The sequence below is a fragment of the Carassius gibelio genome, chromosome A21, assembly GCF_023724105.1.
Source record: "Carassius gibelio isolate Cgi1373 ecotype wild population from Czech Republic chromosome A21, carGib1.2-hapl.c, whole genome shotgun sequence".
Lineage (NCBI taxonomy): Eukaryota > Metazoa > Chordata > Actinopteri > Cypriniformes > Cyprinidae > Carassius > Carassius gibelio.
Genome location: NC_068391.1, coordinates 10,147,517 through 10,168,360, shown reverse-complemented (window position 1 = coordinate 10,168,360; position 20,844 = coordinate 10,147,517). Strand labels below are relative to the sequence as shown.

General features: G+C 36.4%; 1 protein-coding gene and 1 pseudogene across 1 annotated transcript; one reads left to right on the top strand and one right to left on the bottom strand.

The window, feature by feature from the left end:
• Window positions 1-506: 506 nt before the first annotated feature.
• On the bottom strand, window positions 507-9,030 carry LOC127942285 (succinyl-CoA:3-ketoacid coenzyme A transferase 1, mitochondrial-like; annotated as a pseudogene).
• On the top strand, window positions 7,736-18,301 carry LOC127942052 (growth hormone receptor-like). Its single transcript, XM_052537584.1, has 9 exons — window positions 7,736-8,338; window positions 10,514-10,599; window positions 13,922-14,057; window positions 14,255-14,421; window positions 14,743-14,927; window positions 15,201-15,342; window positions 15,438-15,528; window positions 15,842-15,911; window positions 15,998-18,301. Exons 2-9 carry the CDS (start codon window positions 10,524-10,526, stop codon window positions 16,796-16,798), a joined length of 1,668 nt encoding a protein of 555 aa, XP_052393544.1. The 5' UTR covers window positions 7,736-8,338; window positions 10,514-10,523; the 3' UTR covers window positions 16,799-18,301.
• The last annotated feature ends 2,543 nt before the right edge of the window (window positions 18,302-20,844 follow it).

The following is a 20,844-nucleotide window of genomic DNA, read 5'->3' as shown; positions in this document are numbered from 1 at the left end:
ACAGTTTGTGCTGGCTTGTTTTCCCCCATGCTGACTTTGCCAGTTTATCTTGCATTTCTGGGATTACAGTGTCACCATTTCACAATCTGGCCTATAAATCTGTAAATTCCAGTAAACAATATATGTTGTTTTTGTCTGTAATTTGAAAAAAATAAAATAAAATAAATGGGGTTCATTAAGTATTGTTAGGAGGATGGTGAAATAGTGTTTTGTCCTAAACCCTGTGGAACACATAGACCTCTGTCTTCAGTCAGTTGTGCAATGTTTGTTGTTCAGATTGATGACCAATCGCAGAGTGACACTAGGGGCAAAAGTTGTACTGAGCAGAGGGCCACTGAATGGCCTGTTTTTATGTATCACAAAAAAGCTTTGTTCATTTGTTTTGATCTATTTACACTATATTGGGTTGCATCTTACAGTAATGAAATGACTGTGTTGACAAAACAACAAAAAATTCATTCAACATTATTTTAAACTGGGGCAAGAACAAATGAATCAGTATCAAGTTTTAGAGGCACAGTTGCATTATTTCATGCTGATTAGCTTTTGTTTTGTACTTGCAAAAACTGACATTTAAAGAAATGCAGTTACCTTCAACAACCATTAACACTTTTGATTAAAATAAGTTTCAGTGCATAATAACAATAAGTTATTATGTGCTAAACAATATTACTAAAAAATTTATGTAGTTTAATGTATTCAGATTCTCATCGCTTGTGTTAAAACGGTGTAATTTCAGAAACAATAGTTTGCCAATGTCTTAAACCAGGGGTCTCCAAACTCGGTCCTGGAGGGCCGGTGTCCAGCATAGTTTAGCTTCAAACTGAATCAATCACACCTGAACCAGCTAATCAAGGTCTTCATAGACACACTAACTTCCAGACAGGTGTGTTGAAGTAAGTTGGAAATAAACTCTCCAGGAAAAAGAATTGTTGAAATGAAGGCAGTCCAGTCCTTTCTCTTGCTCTGGTCCGGTCTCCGCATACTGGCAGAAGGCCGTCAATATAAATCCTCAGTATTTCCTCACATCTGCCACATTGGTCATAAGTCTTGAGACACCTGAAAAATACCAGAATGACTTAACTGACATATTTCATACTTATACACAAACCTTTCCCACAACGTTTCAACAGCTATATGAATAATTATAATTGCATTTAACTTTTCAGCACAGCCACCATTAAGTAATTCAACAATCATGACCGAGACAGTCCCATGTTATTTTATTTATTTATTTTATTTTTTTGTACACTTCATCGGGTTGGTGTCCGTCGACATCAAACACTGCCCAGTCAGAGGAAGTGTGCACTTCTCTAAGATTTTATGCTTCCCACCCTTTAAATAATTGTTTTACAAAGAGAGACAACAAATGTTAAAACATAATGACAGCAAGTGAGAGATTAAAGATTCAGGGTATTGTACCTTGGCAGAATATTCCATAGTGATGACTGCTTTTCTGGCAGTACTAGACACCAGATCCATTGCATCACCCATTCCCATCACCATTTTACCCTGAGAAACACATGGTAACCGAGCAAATGAAACCATACTTTCTATGATGGTGATAATACAATAATATAGAGCATGAAACTCATACCGGAATAATCCAGTTGGCCAGATCTCCATACTTGGAAACCTGCATTGCTCCTAACATGGTCAGGTCAATGTGACCTCTAAATGTAAGGATATAAAAAGGGGAAAAATTGAAAGAAACATAGGGGGATCAACACAAAAAAAATGTTCCATATCATGTCCAAATTGGTGCACATTTTTAAATTTTCACACTAAAAAGAACCCTCATTTCAAGTGAGGTTTGGATGTAGTTTATTCATAGATGACTGATGCATTCAGACACTCACCCTCTGATCACGGCAAAGGATTCATCGCTAGAGAAATATGCCGCTCCTGGATAAATTGTGACCGTCTCCTTACCTGAACACAAACAAAAGGGCCATGATCTGGGTTGTAAAGGAGGATTTCATTATTATTGTATATCATATAATAATTCTAATAATTTATTTCTAATATAACATAAATATAGTATATTTATATAATGTATATCATATACAATAGTATTAATATTATATCTATATTGAACTAAATAGCTAAGCAGAAATATTGTATGTGGTGTTGACTTCCGTGTTCTTTCTTGTAATTTCTAACTCTGTCATCAGTTTTATTGTTTACATCATGATGTGTGTAATCTGTACATTATATGTAAAATGTGCATGTGTATACTGTGCATAACAAGCATATTGATTATTCCGTACACCTTTCATACTTTATTATAGTCATTACATGGCTGCAATAATGGTGGATCTCGCACTAAAGATTTTCACTCACTGCTACACTTGTGTATTTGGAGTAGTAACAATTTGATCAACAAAACATGAAAATATGATAAAGTAAAAGTAATAGAGGTCTGCACCAGAATTGATTTAATCAGGATCCACTTCATTGTCTGTTTGGATAGGGACCCTAAAGTAAACGAAAACAGAGATTGGAAATTAAAAAGCAAAAATTAGCTTGAAAAATGACTTGCTCAGGATCTTTATTAGCAGAAACTCACCAGTCCCAAAATTGTATTCTCTCTCTGCAAGTGGACGGTGATTTCAGGGCTTATGTAATTGCTGGCCAGCATAGGGATTCCAATGCCAAGATTTGCTGAGAGGGTTGTCAAGGTATGTGGGAACAGGACTGTTACAAACTTGTACATTTTGATATCTATCATGTCGATAGAGATATCTGTGGTCAGGCTACTGAAGGATACCATCCATCCCATCCTCAAACTCCATTGCAGCTCGCTGGATGATTCTCTCCCGGGTAACATCCAGAGTCCTGTTTCTCTTTCTTGCTAGACTGAACCATCCTTTTCTATAAACAAAAGCAGTCCTAAACGTGACCTACACATTCTTGTAAAGTTGAATATGTCATTAAATGTGAGAAGAATTAAATAAACAGCTCTAAATGTGAAGATCAGAGAGGTTTAATTGTTTTTCTCACCTCAATTCGTCTTTCATAGCTGGTTCCTTCCACTACTCGGTCTACATATATGGAAGGAATGTGAATGTCTTCAGGACCAAAACTACCTATATCAACAATCTCCTCAACCTGCACACCAAAGAAAGTAAATTTTGGCTAACTTTGGCTGCTTTACACATAGGCTGGTTAAAATTACGAGTTGTTTTCCTGTAAAAAATGAATAATAATAATAATGTTCAGCAAAGGTAAAAAAATTTTTTGCCAGTAGTAGGATCTTGAATGATATTGATATTGAAGTAATAATGTAAAATGTGTTAAAGTGTCATAAATTAAATAATTTGAATACACAAACTTCTTGAGCTGAAAATACGATTTCCTGCTTTGTCACATTTCCAGGCCTTTATCAAAGCAAAGTCATTCCTGATGGCTTTCTCCATGACATAACTCTCGGACCTGGACCAAACAATCAAAGGACAACAGTGTAGTGAATGTTACAGACATAATTCACTATTGTTAAGTGTAGTTCTGTACACTGTGTTCTGCATAACTGTTCAGGGATCGTGGTCCCTTTAAATGTTCGGAATGCGTTATGATGTAACACGACGGTCAGCGCCATTGTTGAATTATTCTGTTTTTGCTTAAAAATAAACGAGACACGCATTCGTGTGCTCAAAGTGAGAAGTTGTCCCTTGCAAATTACTGCAATTTACACAACAGCTTAGATATATGCATGTCATTTATTTTTATTTATTTTTTGAGAGTGAGAAAATTACAGCAATCAACAACAAGTTTTGACAGTACTATGCTTTCTGCTTTCACGTTCAATGGCAATGCTGCTATCTTTGTTGTATTTTATGGGTGATCCACCCTCCTGGATGAGAGTGCCATACCCAGTGGGAGTAAAAAATGTTGGGATGCCTGCACCGTCAGCCCGTATCCTCTCAGCCGTGTGCCCTGGGATAGAATCAAATCATTTAAATAGTATTTAAGTCAATGTGAATTATTGTTTGCAACCCTTTTTTGGGGTATCATACGTTTTATCTGTTTGGTTTTCAGAAGCATATTATCAACCCTGCCATCAGAAACAATCACTTAGTTATTTAGTCACACATGAAATCACATTATACACTATGGTGTTCCTTCAAGCCTTGATTCTTGAGGCCCTCTTTCCCTTTTCCCCTCTTTCCTGCCCATTGACCCAATCAGATTATTTCCCTGTCTTTGTGTGTTTAAGGGTACATGACAGGAACCCGTTGTAAACATCCCAGTGAGATCATCCACATTAGGGAATACTCTGGAAATGCTGTGTCCCTTCACTGACTTTACTGGCATGTGAATTAGAGATCTCTCTTACCCAGCATTTTGCTCTCAACTGTGATGTCTTTTATTCCTGTTTTCAACAGGCCGCCGATTAAATTCTCCGGGATCCCACACAAACCAAAGCCTGGGACAAAAAAGGGAAATTGAGCACACACAGGGCAAACATCATGTTCTATGTGCAGGAGAGGATATCAGGGGAGGAAATAACTCTTAGCTGTATGAAAAACTTATCAGATAAGACTGCGTCCCAGCTGTGCAGAACTACATGTATAGAGGCCACATTTCAGTGGGCACATGTTTTGATATGGATACGCATTAAGTTCATTATACCTCCAACAAGAAGCATGGAGCCATTAGGAATGTCCCCGACAGCCTCTGTGGGGTCCGAATAAAAACATGCATTTTTCAGTAATGTTAATAATAATAAAATGTTTGTTCAGCGTTATCTTGTTTTTAATAATGTTCTCAAAATATTTGCACAAAAACCAAAAATAGTTTTTTTTATATACTTATTTAATTATTTAGCAGACACTTTTATCCAAAGTAACTTAGAAATGAGGACAATAGAAGCATTCAAAACCAACAAAAGGGCAATAATATGTAAGTTGTACTTTTGTCTAAAGTTTTTTTTTTTTTTTATGTTACAAATGTTTAGGTTATTCAAATGAAGGTTTTGATAATGTTTGCAAAATTGGAAAAACAATTGACAGTTCCTTTAACGTTTGCATAAATAATAATAATAATAATAATAATAATAATAATAATAATAATAATAATAATAAATAATTAACACTAGGCACTATAATACAGACAATGAAATAAAACACTACGTGTTGATGCTCACATGTAAATATAGCTTTTTACTTCAGGGAAAACTTTAGCTCTTTGAACACAAGTTCAAAGCAAACAGCAACGTATTCGGAAGCTAAATGTGAATTATACAATATCACCCATATATTAATTTTAATGTCTTATTAGTGCTTTTAAAAAGAGCTGCTTTAATAAATAATTGAAAATCAAAGCATACTGTGATTTTAATTATGCAAAATTAAACATGCAGTATGCCAAGCTTCATGCGTCACAAACAACCTGACAGCACAATTTGGACATGTAGACATACTGATAATCTGTGCAAACATCATTGTTGTTCAAACAATCAATCAATACAGTGGAATCTGTTGATTTTAAAGTCTATTTTACATTTTTATTTTAAACCTTTTTTTTATCTGTTCCTTTGTATATGCAAAATATATAACTTTACAAAGCTAATTGTTTGAAAGATTTGCATCATCTCCAAACTGATTGTAGAATAAAAGTACTTTAGAAACAAAGATATTCAAGCATTGGCATATATTTATTTTAGTTCCATCAAACATTGCAGTAAACACACATAAAGAAATAAACATCAATGAATTCAAATTAATCTGAAACATAAATTAATGCAATTATAATCACTTTCTTTTTTTTATTTTGATTTAATGGACCCTAAATTTAACAGTTACTTACCTGACTATGATGATAAATACATCCCTGGGGTGTTAATGATATTAGTCTGCCTCTGAGAAGAGTCTCTGACCTAGATAGTAATCCCTGAAATGAAATTTTCAGAACAACTTAAACTTTTTACTGTAAAGTAATCACTGTCTACTAAAGAAACTGGCTCAATCTTGCTCCGTTTTAAAATAGGGCAAAGGGTGGGTGTTGGGACAGTTTGAAGAGTACTTTTGTACTGTGTACTCTGCTTCCATACATCAATAGAAACGAAATGCTTAAAAATCATAAACCACAGTTTACATCAAGTTAAGTCTGACAGCTGTTTAGAAATATCTAGACTTCCACAATAATATTTGGAGTGGAACATTTAAATTCTGACAATGGACACAACAGACACATGGTTGAGTTAATATAAAATATTCGTTCTGTCTGTCATCCTGAGATTTATGAGATTTTACTCAAAATCGGGTGCAGACAGGGTACCACAATTTCAGAAGTGAGGAGATATATATATATATATATATATATATATATATATATATATATATATATATATATATATATTCCTCATCTCTTACCTCTAATTATCTAAGAAATCAGGTGAAGTCTGATCATATTAGCCCGGTTCTGTCAACACTGCACTGGCTCCCTACTGAACATAGTATACATTTTAAAATCTCGCTAATTCATTATAAAGCCCTGCATGATACTTGAGCGAGCTCTTATCGCATCATAGTCCTTCAAATCCTGTACACTCAAAACTCTGTCCATTTGATAATACCTCAGAATTACTGGGGGTGGAAGATCCTTTTCTGATTTAGCACACACACTCTGGATTAATCTACCTAGCATTGTTTGGGAGGCAGACACACTCTGTCAATTTAAATCTAGATTAAAGCTGTCTCTTTAACCTGGCATACACATAACACACGACCACTGTTCTACAATTCAGATCTGTAAAAGGATTGTTAGGCTGGATTAATTAGGTCTTGAACGGGGAACAGTTCCCATAACACCCGATGTATTTGTTACATCATTAGAAGAATGGCATCTATGCAAATATTAGCCTGTAGCAGAGTCCATGTCAACTAGACGATCCTTAACGACAGATCCCCCGTGAAGACCTCGTCTGCCATCAGCACAAGACCACGACAACCAGACGAGTCCTCTGCTCAATCTGATGTGCATTGCAACCTGGAAGTTAAGCACACCATGCTGGTTTAATCTAACCAGAGGAGAAACTGATCCCTGGTTTCTCCCAAGTTTTTTTTTTTTTTTCATTTCTGTCACCAATGGATTTTGGTTGTGCCCACATTATTGACTTGACTGCACTATTGGAAGAGAACTGAACTGAGTTGGACAATTACGTCACTGAAATTAGCTGAATTTAAATAAAAAAGGACTGTTTTCTATTGTGCTCTTGCATTATCACACGTTTTTCCTATTTAACACTAAAGCTGCTTTGACACAATCTGTATTGTAAAAAGTGCTATATAAAGGTGATTTGACTTGATCTTTAAATAAAAAATAAAATCTTATTTTTAATCGGCATTTACAACGAATGTTCATTAGTGTTTTTGCTGTTAAAATTACTTTTCAATGTAGTAAAATGTAACATCTAACAATAAATAAACTGCAATAATCTAACAGAAAGACAAACTTTTGAATTCTCCACTTTGACCCACAAACTTTTCTACTACTCGTTTGTTTTGTGAATCTCTACTATGTTGGACTGCAAGACCCCTTAAACACGTGCCCTACTCCAGTCACGTCACGTGTACCCATTTAGTGCATTGTTTATCATATATGTTAGCGCTTGCCTGTGAGTACAAAACACCACAAAACCTGCCAACAGCAATTAGGAATAAGCACGAATTCGATGGCTTTCTGAAAACCTAACTACACAGTTTCTGATTCTGAAAATGTTTGTTAATATTTGCAGCTTTAGGGGAGAGGAAATAATCTCAGCTCTGACCGCAAGGCTTGATTGATATATTCCGCTGTATTCTTCTAAAAGCGCGCGATTATAAAGATTAACACGCACGTGAATACTGGTGTAAATAAATAAATAATGTGCAAAGTGTACCGTTTTTCATAGTAAAGACTAACGTTAGTTGTAGGAAAACACTATGACGCTTATCAGGGCGGAGTCCCGTGCAACGTTACATTTATTATTTTCGCATGCGAAACTCTACATGCAGTAAACCGATTAAACCTTGCTGCTGTATAAGGTTTACTTTTAAGCTCCCTTCGCAGGGTGCTTCAAGGAAAAGTGGCGCCTTTCTTCGAATGTGCCCTAGAAAAAAAACTATTACGGATGCTGGAGCCACATATCCAGAGGTCTGAAGTTCTGTCAGAAACGTGTTTAGGCTAAGGGGCAGAAGAGAAAAGATGTATAATTTCTGATGCTTGTTCTAAAACGTTGATAGAAGATATAAACTGAACGTGCTACTATCACACGAAGAAATCGAGCTTCCCTGAGGAATACTTTCACAGAAGTTACGGATCCTCGTTACTAATCTGAATCACACTCTTGGAAAAGGTGAGTTCAGTGCAGAACGTGCGATTTATTCACAATTTTTTCGATTTAAGCTGTTGTGGAAGATTACCATTATGAAATAAAATTTTAGGGGTAAATCAAAAAAGCATATAGTACAGATTTATCATGTAAACGTGTAATTTTTAATGCATGTATCACTGTTTGGAATACTTATTTGTTTACGTTTTGCTTATGCATGCATTATAACCAATAAGGATTAGTTTAAGGCTAATGTTACATCACAACTGAATCGTTTTCACGTCGTGTTGTGGCCAGATGTGAATGATTAGGCTGATATTCAATGTTTTAAGTTAAATATTGCATATCCGCATGATTGCGAGTTTGATATTGCTCTAAACAGTTTTTTTTATAAAGTTATTAATATCGATTATCGTTGATTTTAGACATATTCAGGCCTTTTAGTTTATTTCTTCTTCATGAAAATTACATCGAAATAAACCGACCTTTCACAAGCTTCCAGAGTCTCAAAGCAACACACGAACGAAAAACCGGACTGGAATCCGGCTATGAGTGGAGCGGGGCAACTGAGATTTCTATTGCTCCATTTTGAAGGGCTCATCCCTATTCCCTAATCTCTTCGAATGTTTACCCTTCAGAGTAAGAGATTCAAAGTGTGTAGGAGACCTTGGAACCCACTTCTGCATCATCTTGCCAATTATGGAGGCGCCGTCCATCGTCACACAACTAACACATAGAATCATGGAAACAAGGTGTCCAACATCTGTTGTACACTGCGAAATCTTTCATACCAAAGGTCCCTCTGAAGTAGCCAAGGGGTCTGTTCTTCGTACCTGGCTTAATACAGATACAGATAATTCGACAGATGTCAGATCTTTTAATCCCAATAACTGATCTCTGGCTAATTTGGTTCTTCAAACAAGTTAGCAGATTTGATTAAGATATCTGGATTACGTTGTATGAGATTGCTCCATGTTGACATGTTCATTGGGAACAGCAGATATATCGATACTCGAAACCATGATCAGCAATGCAGTGACTGGCTGGCGGCAAGACAGTAACGTAATGACATCATATAATTAAGATCAAGGAAACAGCGAGCATAAAAGTTCTAATAGATGTAAAAAAACTATGAAAAATGTAAATGTTTTTTTTAAATGATTTAAATGACTCTTCAGTATGGAAGACATGATTGCTCTTAGTTTGAAATGCCCTTCGGAGATGGATTTCTCTCGTTTGGAATGCAGTGTTCCACTCCCTCACGGACTAGCTTCAGCTCCACTCCGGAATTTCCAATCCACCCACCTCCAGAACACTAACAGAGATCCTGAAGAAACACAATTTTTTAACTTTAAAAACCTGCTTCTCGCTGGAGGCAAAAGTAGACAACTTGACATTATTTGTGTGAAAAAAATACTATGTGTTAACACTCTCCACTCACAACCTCTGAACTGGAACGCCATGAACACAGGCAGGTCTACAAATGGAGAGAAGACCCAGTGGACAGAATGTACTACTGTAATACTATAAAGACAGTTGTTTGATTGATAGATAGTCCCTTGTTGTATTGCGGTATATAGTTTAACTGTCATGTTAAATAATAAAGGCACGCAGACTCTCACAGACTCCTTTCAGGAATCTTCATATTAAACACACAGCACTCCTATTATCAACTTTCTAATGAAGCATTTGACATTGTAGAACAGCCTGTACCCATTTTATCAAGGGCTGAGCCCTTCACCCTCAGTGAGAGTTTATTATCGCTGTACTGCTGCACTGTGTGTGAAGGCCATTTAAATCTAATAGAGAAGGGTTGTGATCCGCGTGCAGTTGAAGTGCAGAGTCAATAGATGGATTTCTAAGAAGATGTTTTCCAGAAGCTGGCTGGAGCAAAGCCATGTTGCAGAGAGGATGTATTTCACAACCGCTGGCTAGAGCCTTTGGCTTAAAATGGATGTCAGAGGACTGTGTTAACTGTGATTTCATAATCCTTTCAGTATCATGGAGTGATTCATTTCCACGATTAAACAAATGAATAATATAACTTGGTTATTCAAATAGAAAGGGATTGGCCTAACACTGCTTGAATTGAATCTGAGTAAAGACCATGGTGGTTTAGATCCATTAGCTGGTGGTTGCTTCCATTTTTAGCTATGTTGTTAACTGATTTCATAATGGACCTAATTTTGGTTTTCACAGGAACTAAATCATGGAGACTGCCCTTCTCATCTGTATCTTGTTGGCCTGTGCTGTGGCAACACAAACTGTGCCTCCTACAATACAAGGTTTGCAGTTTTTATATCAGTTTCATGTTGCGGTTTCAATGTTTTGCACTAACATGACTTGTCTGGCTTGAGAGGTTAGAAATGTCTGTCAGAAGTCTTCCAGTGATACGTCTGCCATATAATTGCCATACTTTGCCACTTTCAGTGCCTTCTTTCCCTACATACTCTTTTAAGAGCCTGTTGTACAATAGTTTAGTCAAACAAAAAGAAAACAGGATGCTTTCTTTAGAAACCCACCCTCTCTTAGTAGGGGAGCCATTGTGAAACAATAAGGCAGCTCCTTGGCTTTCTGCAAATACCCATGGAGTCTTAAGGGCCTCTGCATAATACACATTGTTTGACATAAAATAAATCCATTATGCAAAACAGATTTTTAATAACAGAACTCTTAAACGCAGGCTACAGAGAAACTGTATCTTTAGTTAAGCCCACAGATAAAATATTAAAAGGCTGAAATTTGAGCTGGAACCCAGATTTATCCATGGCTCTTTGGATGGAGTTAATTAACAACTCTGCACACTTTTATTTCAGCTTTTACAGCTGCACTCATGTTCTTCACCAGACCATTTTGAAATGCTTTCGTTTTGAAGTACTGTCTTTTGATCGGCTCTTTCCATTATGAGTTCCATCAAACAGGTTTTCTGCTCCGTTTTATAGAAGTGGGCTGCAGTAAGTGGGAGGGAGTGCATGTTGCTATATGAAATGGATGGTTAGCTTCACACTATTAATCTGCAGGTGCTATTTGCGCTTTATATTAGTTTTTTATGGGAACATAGAAATGACAGCTCTGATTCATTACTATCCTTTATCAGATAGATTATTATTAGTTAACAAAAAATACATGCATACATAGAGTATCTCACAAAAGTGAGTACACCCCTCACATTTCAGCAACCATTTTAGTATATCTCCTCAAGGGACAATACTATATAAATTAAACTTGGAGATATTTTAGAGTAGTCAATTTGCTGCTTGTATAGCAGTATAGATTTACTATTCTCTGAAAATATCTTAACATACAGCCAATACAGCCATACTGTCAATATAGCTGACGACAAAAAAGTGAGTACACCCTAAGTGACAAAAAAGCCGTCGTCCCAGAAGGAAGCCTCTTCTGAAGCTGGCTCACAAGAAAGCTCGCAAACAGTTTGCTGAAGACAACCTGTCCAAGAGCAAGAATTGCTGGAACCATGTCCTGTGGTCTGATGAGACTAAAATAAACTTGTTTTTGTTCATCATGTGTGGCGACACCTTGGTGAGGAGTGCCAAGAAAATTGTATCTTGCCTACAGTCAAACATGGAGGTGGTAGCATCATGGTATAGGGCTGCATCATGAGTGCGGTTGGTGCTGGGGGGTTGAGCTTTATTTAGGGAAACATGTACTGTGATTCTGGAGCAGAACATGAGGCCCTCCCTTCAGAAACTGGGCAGAATGGCAGTTTTCCAACATTATAATGATCCCAAACACCGACAAGATGACAACTGCCTTGCTAAGGAAGCTGAAGATGATGGCGTGTCCAAGTATGTCTCTAGACCTGAACCCTATTGAGTTCAGGTGGAGAAGCACTATGTGTCTAACATCCAGCAGCTCCGGGATGTCACTATGGAGGAGTGGAAGAGGATCCTAGCAACAACCTGTGCAGCTCTGGTGTATTCCATGCCCAGGAGGATTAAGGCAGTGCTAGATAACAATGGTGCGCACACTAAATATTGACACTTTGGACACAGTTTTGTCTACTCACTTTTGTTGCCAGCTATACTGATTATAATGGCAGTATGATAAGTTATTTTCAGAGGATAGTAAATCTATACAGCTATACAATCAGCAAATTGACTACTCTAATATATATATAAGTTTCATTTCTATAGTATTTTCCCTTGAGAAGATATATCATAATGGTTGCTGAAACGTGAGTGTTTCACTTTTGTGATATACTGTAAATATAAATACTATATATATATATATATATATATATATATATTAATTTACATGGCCAATTTAAAAAATGAAAAAAAAAATCCTTGAGCACAAGTGTTATTGCAAGAACCTGATCAAACTCAAAAACAAGAGACTACATGTTTGCAAGTCAAGCAGGTAATTTAGCTCTGTAACTAATACTAATACTGATACAACCGTAACCCCAAACAGACAAACCAAGCTTAATGATCTTTACTCTGTATTTCCTGAAAAAAAAGAAGAAAAAGAACTGCACAATAAGAGATGATGTAATAACCTGTAAAACACTGGCAGTGTAAATACAGATTGTGCTGTGGTCTATAAATAAAACCTCAATAGTTAGTCAATTAAAGTTTTATCAGTATTGCTGTCTAAATGCAGTAAACTGAACAGCTCGGGAAGATCCTTTCAAAGATCTTGCAGGCAGTAACGGCGCACTGCCACTCAAATGTTACTACGTACGAAAAATAACAGCAAACATTTCCAGGAAAACACAGCTCACAGTTATAGCCCAACTGGGATTTATGTTACATCCTGTTAGTCCAAAGCTGGTTTATACTGAAGGACATTCACATAATGTTGGCCTTTCTTCAGAATATTATTCTAGTTGTAAAACATTTGATCATTCTCATCGGTGCTTAAATAAAGTATAATAAATAAATAAAGTAAAAAAAAAAGTATATAAAGTATTAAAAAATCAACCTTATTCCTTTATCATTTATGAGTCATTTAAAAAATATGAAGCTATAGAATTGCATTATTCATATCGTCTTTAGAAATAATTTAATAATAATTCATTACATTTATATAGCGCTTTTCTAGGCACTCAAAGCGCTTTACATTGTCAGGGGTATCTCCTCATGCACCACCAGTGTGCAGCATTCACCTGGATGATGCGACGGCAGCCATATTGTGCCAGACCGCCCACCACACCAGGTGGAGAGGAGACAGAGTGATGAAGCCAATCAGCAGATATGGGGATTATTAGGAGGCCATGATGGTCTGAGGCCAATGGGCAAATTTAGCCAGGATGTTGAGGTCACACCTCTACTCTTTTCGAAAGACACCCTGGGATTTTTAATGACCGCAGGTACTGACCAGGCTCAGCCCTGCTTAGCTTCAGTGGGAAATCGGTCTTGGGCTCCAGGGTGATATGGCTGTCGGCAACAACTATTTCATAATTCAATTTCATAACTAAATATTTCATTGCTGCAAATGCAGCAGATGTAGTGACACATTATAATAAAGTCCAATGAAAAACTTGACATTCCTGATATTTTGTTCTGGTCCTTCAGACTTCTTGGAAGCATGCCTTACAGCAAGTATGTTCAACAACAGCAACATTTCTTTCACCTTTTTTTCCAGGTCAGACTTCAACACGGCCTCATCTGACTGGCTGCTTCTCACGAGAGCTGATGACTTTCCATTGTCAGTGGGAGACTGGATCCCTCCAGAACCACACAGAACTCGAGGATCTGAGTCTTTTCTACATGTTAAAAAAGTAATTAGTAACACATAACATCACAGAATGAAATGCACTATTGATACATAAAAAATGCATGATATTCATTATTATTTGTTAACACAATTCATTTGCACCTGCAAGTAAAGAGTATGAATACAATCAGTGAAGCAGTTAAGTTGTTAGACAAATGACTGTTCTTCTACTTAATGATCAGCAATTTCTCATGTCTGCAGGGATTCTAAGAAATGGGTGGAATGTCCAAGTTACAGTTCCATAAAGAAAAATGAATGCTACTTTGATTCCAGTAATACCATTATATGGTACCCTTACGTGGTCCAGCTGCGTTCACGATCTCTTGATGTTGTTTATGATGAAATTTCCTTCAACGTGGAAGACATTGGTAAGCCATGTCATAAACACAAATCCTGACTGTTTTCTTCTTTCTTGGCATGCCTTCAAGTACACATTCCCATGTGGCAAAATGGTTTTCAAATTATTTTCACATATATTTTTCAATATTTCAGAATATACAAAAATGTATTGCTAAAATAGATTCTGATAAATATATTTTCAATAAGTTTGTTTCCAATGTTTTTTTTTATGCTCTATAAAATGCTAAGCATTCCCACCCTCCTTGCATATATCTTAATTACCTTTTCCATTGTGTTAATGTGCAAAATATTTGCAAGCATGTCTTCATTGATGTTCATTATTTTCTCAGTGTTTCCAGACCCACCTGTGGGACTGAACTGGACACTTTTGAAAATGGGCTCAACTGGCTTAATCTATGACGTGGTTGTGAGTTGGGATCCACCCCCATCTGCTGCAGAGAATGTGAAAATAGGATGGATCTTGCTGGTATACGAGACACAGTACAGAGAAAAGGGTTCAGAACAGTGGAACTCAGTGAGTCTCACACAACGTTGTGCAATTAGCACCAACAGATTTCTAACAAGCTCCTACTGAGTAATAGACTTGAAGTCAACAGTCTTTCTTGAGGAGTTCCTCTGAAGCTTGATTAAAAGTGATTTCTAAGAACACTCATGAGTCGTTACATTTGATTCACCATGTTGAAGACTGTGACCTGGATTTTGTAGCCATAATAAGACGCGTTTGGAGCTCATTATCTTCAAGGTTGGAGTGTTATGAAGTGTCTTATTCTTGTTTTTCTCTCTACAGCTGAATAATGGCAAAGACACACAGGCGCACATCTATGGTCTGCAAAGCAGCATTGAATATGAAGTCAGAGCCAGGACAAAAATGAGAGGCTACAACTTTGGTGTCTTCAGTGACTCCATCTTTATACTTGTTCCTAACATAGGTCTGATTTAAGATCTACCTGTCTGTAGATTTTGTAAGGAAGTTATTTAAAAAAAATGATTGATTGATGGTTTGAATGTCCTGTTTCAAATTCAGAATCAAGAATTCCTATTACAGCTGTGTTGGTCTTCGCTGCCATTGGTATCGCGATTATTTTGATGCTGGTGGTAGTTTCACATCAACAAAAGTAAGTACCTGTTATATAACCATGTAAAGGAAATCTGTTGGCATTATGTATGAATACAATGATTTCCTGTGATATTTCTACACAGCCCTTCATTAGTTTCTTCCGTCCTTTCCCTTTCCTGCTGAACCTGTAATGTTCTACTGCATTTTTTTTATTGCATTGCAAATAAATTCCACAATATATAACTAATGAATTCCACTTTTCTAAATTCATGATCTGAAAGTCATGACAAATATATATATATATATATGTATATTTGTCTTTTCAAAACTTCTAATCGCATAGTTATCGTCTTCATTGTGGCTTGTTATAGGTTAATGGTGATTTTCCTGCCACCAGTCCCTGGACCAAAAATCAAAGGAATTGATCCTACGCTTTTACAGGTATTTGACTTAACATCCATTTTTGTAGGACTTTGAGGGTGTATTCTACAAATGAAAGCTTTTCTTTTTGGTTTGTTTCTTCACAGAAAGGTCAAATGAGTGAATTCACGTCAATCTTAGGCACCCAGTTGGGCTTGCGGCCAGAACTGTACAGCAACGATCCATGGGTAGAGTTCATGGAGGTGGACATCGACGAACCGCATTACAGCCAGGAGGAGCTCCTCGTCTCTGATTCGCCTCAAATGTCCAGTAGTTTCAGGGATGATGACTCAGGTCGGGCTAGCTGCTGTGATCCAGACCTGTCAGATCATGATCAAACTGATCACCTACATCACCATTTGCCCAGCAACCATGATGGTTTCCACCCATTGACACGTGCACAATCTGGGCCAGAGCAACCTGCAGCTGTCTGTCCACAAGACACAACCTGGTCAAAAAGCCTTTACTCACAAGTGAGTGATGTCACTCGATGTGGTGAAGTTGTGCTTTCTCCTGAACAACAAGAAATTCGGAAGGATGAAGACCACAATAAAAGGGAAGAAATCCAACAGTTGGTAGTGATTCCTGATGAAAGAGGCTACACCTCTGAGTTTGTTGCCAGCACAATCAGCACCAACCAAAATAAACCAAACCCACCGGCAGACCAATCACAGAATCAAGAACCACACAGTGCATTCAGAGACCTTCAAATCCTGGGCACTGAAACCGTTATGTCGCCACAGTCCACTGCATTTCCCATCCTTGCACTGCCTACCAGTCCAGAGTACACCATGATAGATGGCGTGGACTGGAAAAACAGTCTCCTCCTGAAACCTAATACACCAACCGCTCCACAGAAGGCAGCGGTGACTTTGCCAACTCCTGAAGGGTACTTGACTCCTGACTAGTGGTCAACCAATATATTGCCAAGGCCGATATATCGGCTGATATTTGGCATTTTTAAATATCGGCATTGGGCAATACGTTTTTGTGCTTGGCCGATGTGTTCGAGGCGGAACTTTTATTTTTACGGTGCTGAGAGTGGCAGCGCTGTCATTGAACAGTTTGTCTAATAATCAGATAGAACTGTTGAACAAATTAATTAAAAGGTATACACAAAGTATTATAATGACCGATTTTATATTATTAATAACTGAAAGGCAAACAATACTTTCTCATTTGCCATCAGCATTCAGCAAATACGCACATCATTAAAACAAACCTTTAAGTGACTAATGAAAATGTAATTTCAAAAACCTTGCAGACGTAGTCGAATCCAGCTGTAAGATCTTGTGTAGTGTGCATTTGTATATTGCCTGATTGCGTGTGCTCTGTGTGACAGTTGATCCGTGCGAATTGAATCCGGAGAAAAGAGGTCAGCTTCACTGGAGATGCGCAATCAACTTTAAACTCGTGATTTCATACTATGTTGATTTATGCAATTGCGCACTGTCATGTTCATGCCATTTTTACTGTGTGCTGCATGTAAAATAAGTGTTAGCTTGGCTTTTGTTGAAAAATTATGATTCCCAATGCACACAAACTTGTTATACTTATCTATCTATCTATCTATCTATATATATATATATATATATATATATATATATATATATATATATATATCTTGGCTTTATATGAGCAATCTGCCACCCTGCCCTCTTAGATATCGCCATCGGCTGTCAAAAAAACAATATTGGTCGATCACTAATCCTGACCTACTCGACAACATTAACTAAAAGTGGAGTACATTTGCTCTTCGTGAGATATCTGAATCTTAAATGTATTCAAATATATAAAATATTAGAAGATAAAAAGGGAAAATAATATATTACAATATATCACAATATATTTTAAGAAATATATTGGTAAATATATTTTCCTTTCGTAAGGGATGCAGCAGAAGAATGTTAGTTGTTAAATACAAAACGATATTAACTGATATTTTATGCTCTCACATGTTGTGTAACAGCTATATTGCTCTATTACAGCTCCATAATTTATGCACTTATTTATTTTCACTGAACTAACTACCAACTATGGCTGTGTAAACTGCAAAGTGCCTACTTTAGATTATATTTCATCATCAGTGTTAAAAATAGTGCACATTTAAATCAAAAGGGGTTTATGTGAACTGTTTATGTGAACTGTTACTGGCTCTTGTCCTCAGTGCTATTTTTTTTCTTAAAGGACTGGACTGGCTTTTGTGCCACAGTGATGTAAATATGTAACAAGCGTTCTAGAAATACACACACACACACACACACAATAATGGCTTTTTTTTGTCAATTGGGTTTGAATACTCATTGCTATGTTTTGGCCTTGGTTCAGTATTACTTATCAGTGCACTATGTTTTTAAAGCTATAATGTGACCACATTGTCTCTAAATAAATGGCAGCAATGAACTTCGAAATACTGCTTTTGCACTCTTGTCACCTGTGCTGCTTCCAGGGATCACGTGTTTGATATTTTGAAGGATTTTCCCACATACTCTTGTCCAAGATTGTTTTTCTGTTTACTTACAGCGCATTCATCTTAAAAGCGAGGAAGAGTTAGTTAGTTAGTTATTCATTGTTTCATAATTAATTAGACTCGAGATGAAAAAGCTCACTTTCGTCGACTTGACTACACTTTTTTCTAACTGGAGTAATGTAAGGCCTTTAAATGTGTATTTAAGATATTAAAATAGGACTTGTGAAGAACGTGTCGTTATAAAAGCTGTACGAGTAAGATACTATTGTTCTGATGTAAAAATGACTGTTTTGCATGATTAAGAAAATTACGAAGATGAAGGGAAAATAATACTCTTGAAATACAGCTGGACGAGATAAGCATACTTCTAAAAATCGCACAGAACAAAGACAAATAGTTAACCGAAGTTAAGAATTATTAGGTAAAAAAAAAAAAATTGTGTTTAGGTTTTTTATATATATTCCCATACTTGAATTGTACTAAAGTAATTCCCAAGTAAAAAGAAAAGTTATTCGTAATGTCGTTTCTTCGACATAGTTTTGTTTTCGGCACACGGAGAGATGTGTTTTTGGAAACTGTCAAAGTCTACAACAAACCTTACAAGAACAGTGCGACCTCAGAGTATTAAATCGTATTAAAGAGTTCATTTACTCAGCCCGCGCTGAAAGAATATATTTAGAAAAATGTTATTAGGCCTATCCGAATAGTTGATGTGGTCGATGGTGATTTCATTTTTCTAAATATCTTTTATCCAAATAAAAATATTCATAAATAATCACAAATCTATATAGTTGACAATGAAAGCCTGAAAAATTTAGCTTTTCAAATGAAGAAAGAAAACGAAGCTAAATTAGAGATAAGATTGACTTGTATTCAGATATATTACTGCTGGGATAAGCATAAAATGTAAGAAGTTTTGAGCGTCTGTGCTCGATCCTGCCCCCGTGTGGTTGTGGGAAAACACTACTCGGCTTCAGAGGATGGCAGGCAGCTGAGATGAAAGCCCAACAAGATCAACACCAGAGGGAGATGGAAGACTGATAAAGAAACACAAGAAATGTGAGGTCAAGTCACAACATCTACCATCCTTATCAACTTGAATAAAACCAATGAGATCCTTGATATCTCTAATAGCACACATACATCACTGACACGTCTATCTGACATCTGCATTTACATCTGCAAGATGTATTATTTAGAGTTTTTGCTCATCTGCAGTACGTCTATAGGACGTTTGATATCAGATGTCAAATAGACTTTTAGAAAATGTCTCGATGTTTCAGATTTTGAATATATATGTAAAATTGACATCTTAGAGATGTTTGTCAGATCTTGTACAACATGTACAAATATCTTGTAGATTTACTTGTGCTATATGCTATTAAACATTTTGCAGTATTACATATTTTCCATTTTGTTTTCAAAGTGGATGCTAAAGATACTGAACTGAAAGTGGAATTGAACTGAAAGAAATGCTTTGGAGGGATGAGAGAGAAGGAGAAAGAAATGCAAAGCCAAACCATTAAACTTCAAATGTAGGTAGAATTTAATTTGAAAACCTAGTTTTTTGCATGAAACTATAATAAGTTCTCATACACTATAGGTTTCTTCATCGGTTGAAGGTTAATTGTTTTTCTTCTTATTACTTTTCATTTTGCTTGGATTTGTTATATGGCTGTAAAAAAAGTTTTATATTTTGCAGTTCGGTGCTAAGCTGCCAGGGCCCAGAGCATGTCCACAAAAAGTCAGCTGCAGACACAATCTTCTGCTCCTCGTCCACAGAATATCTTTAAAACAGTGAGTTGCACTGCAGCTTTCATCAAAACACCTCATGTCATTGAGGAAAGAAAGGTTTCTTATCAGACCTTTAATTCTCTCTCTATATTGAATCATTCTGTTTGATTCTCCAGAAGCTCCAGTTCATTCAGGAAGAGAAAAACAAAGATATTGAGGCTCTGCGTCAGAGGGTGGAACAGCAGAGCCTTCACGGATTGATGGACTCTCGTCTGAAGAGGAGAAAAAATTAAGACTGCTATATGAGGTCATTCAGAAAGGGAGGATACGGCAGGTGACATGGATTTGCAGGAGATTACGGCCTGAGTGCGCTTGCATTTGTTCAGGACACCTGTAAACACAACTGCCATTTTCCAGTCAAAGTTTGTAATCTCATCAACAGAGATGGCTGGTAATTCGGTGACTTCTTCAGGAACACAAACATGCACATGCACATGCTCACAATACACAAAGGAATTGGCTTACATTAAATACTAGGAATATGCTGGTTCATTCAGATAATTTAAATTAATTACTTTAGTAGAGTTTAAATCACAAAAAAAAAAAAATATTTAAAATAATTTATTCCATGCAGACATTGCATGCAACATTTTTGTTATTTTAGTAATATATAATTTTGAAAAAAATGTATATATATATATATATATATATATATATATATATATATATATATATATATATATATATATA

Excerpts from the sequence above, each read along its gene's own strand:
- LOC127942052 (XM_052537584.1), top strand. The coding sequence starts at position 10,524 with ATGGAGACTGCCCTTCTCATCTGTATCTTGTTGGCCTGTGCTGTGGCA. Across the intron at positions 14,058-14,254 it reads CTTTTCTACATGTTAAAAAA|GGATTCTAAGAAATGGGTGG; the intron begins GTAATTAGTAAC and ends TCATGTCTGCAG. Across the intron at positions 15,912-15,997 it reads TTGATCCTACGCTTTTACAG|AAAGGTCAAATGAGTGAATT; the intron begins GTATTTGACTTA and ends GTTTCTTCACAG.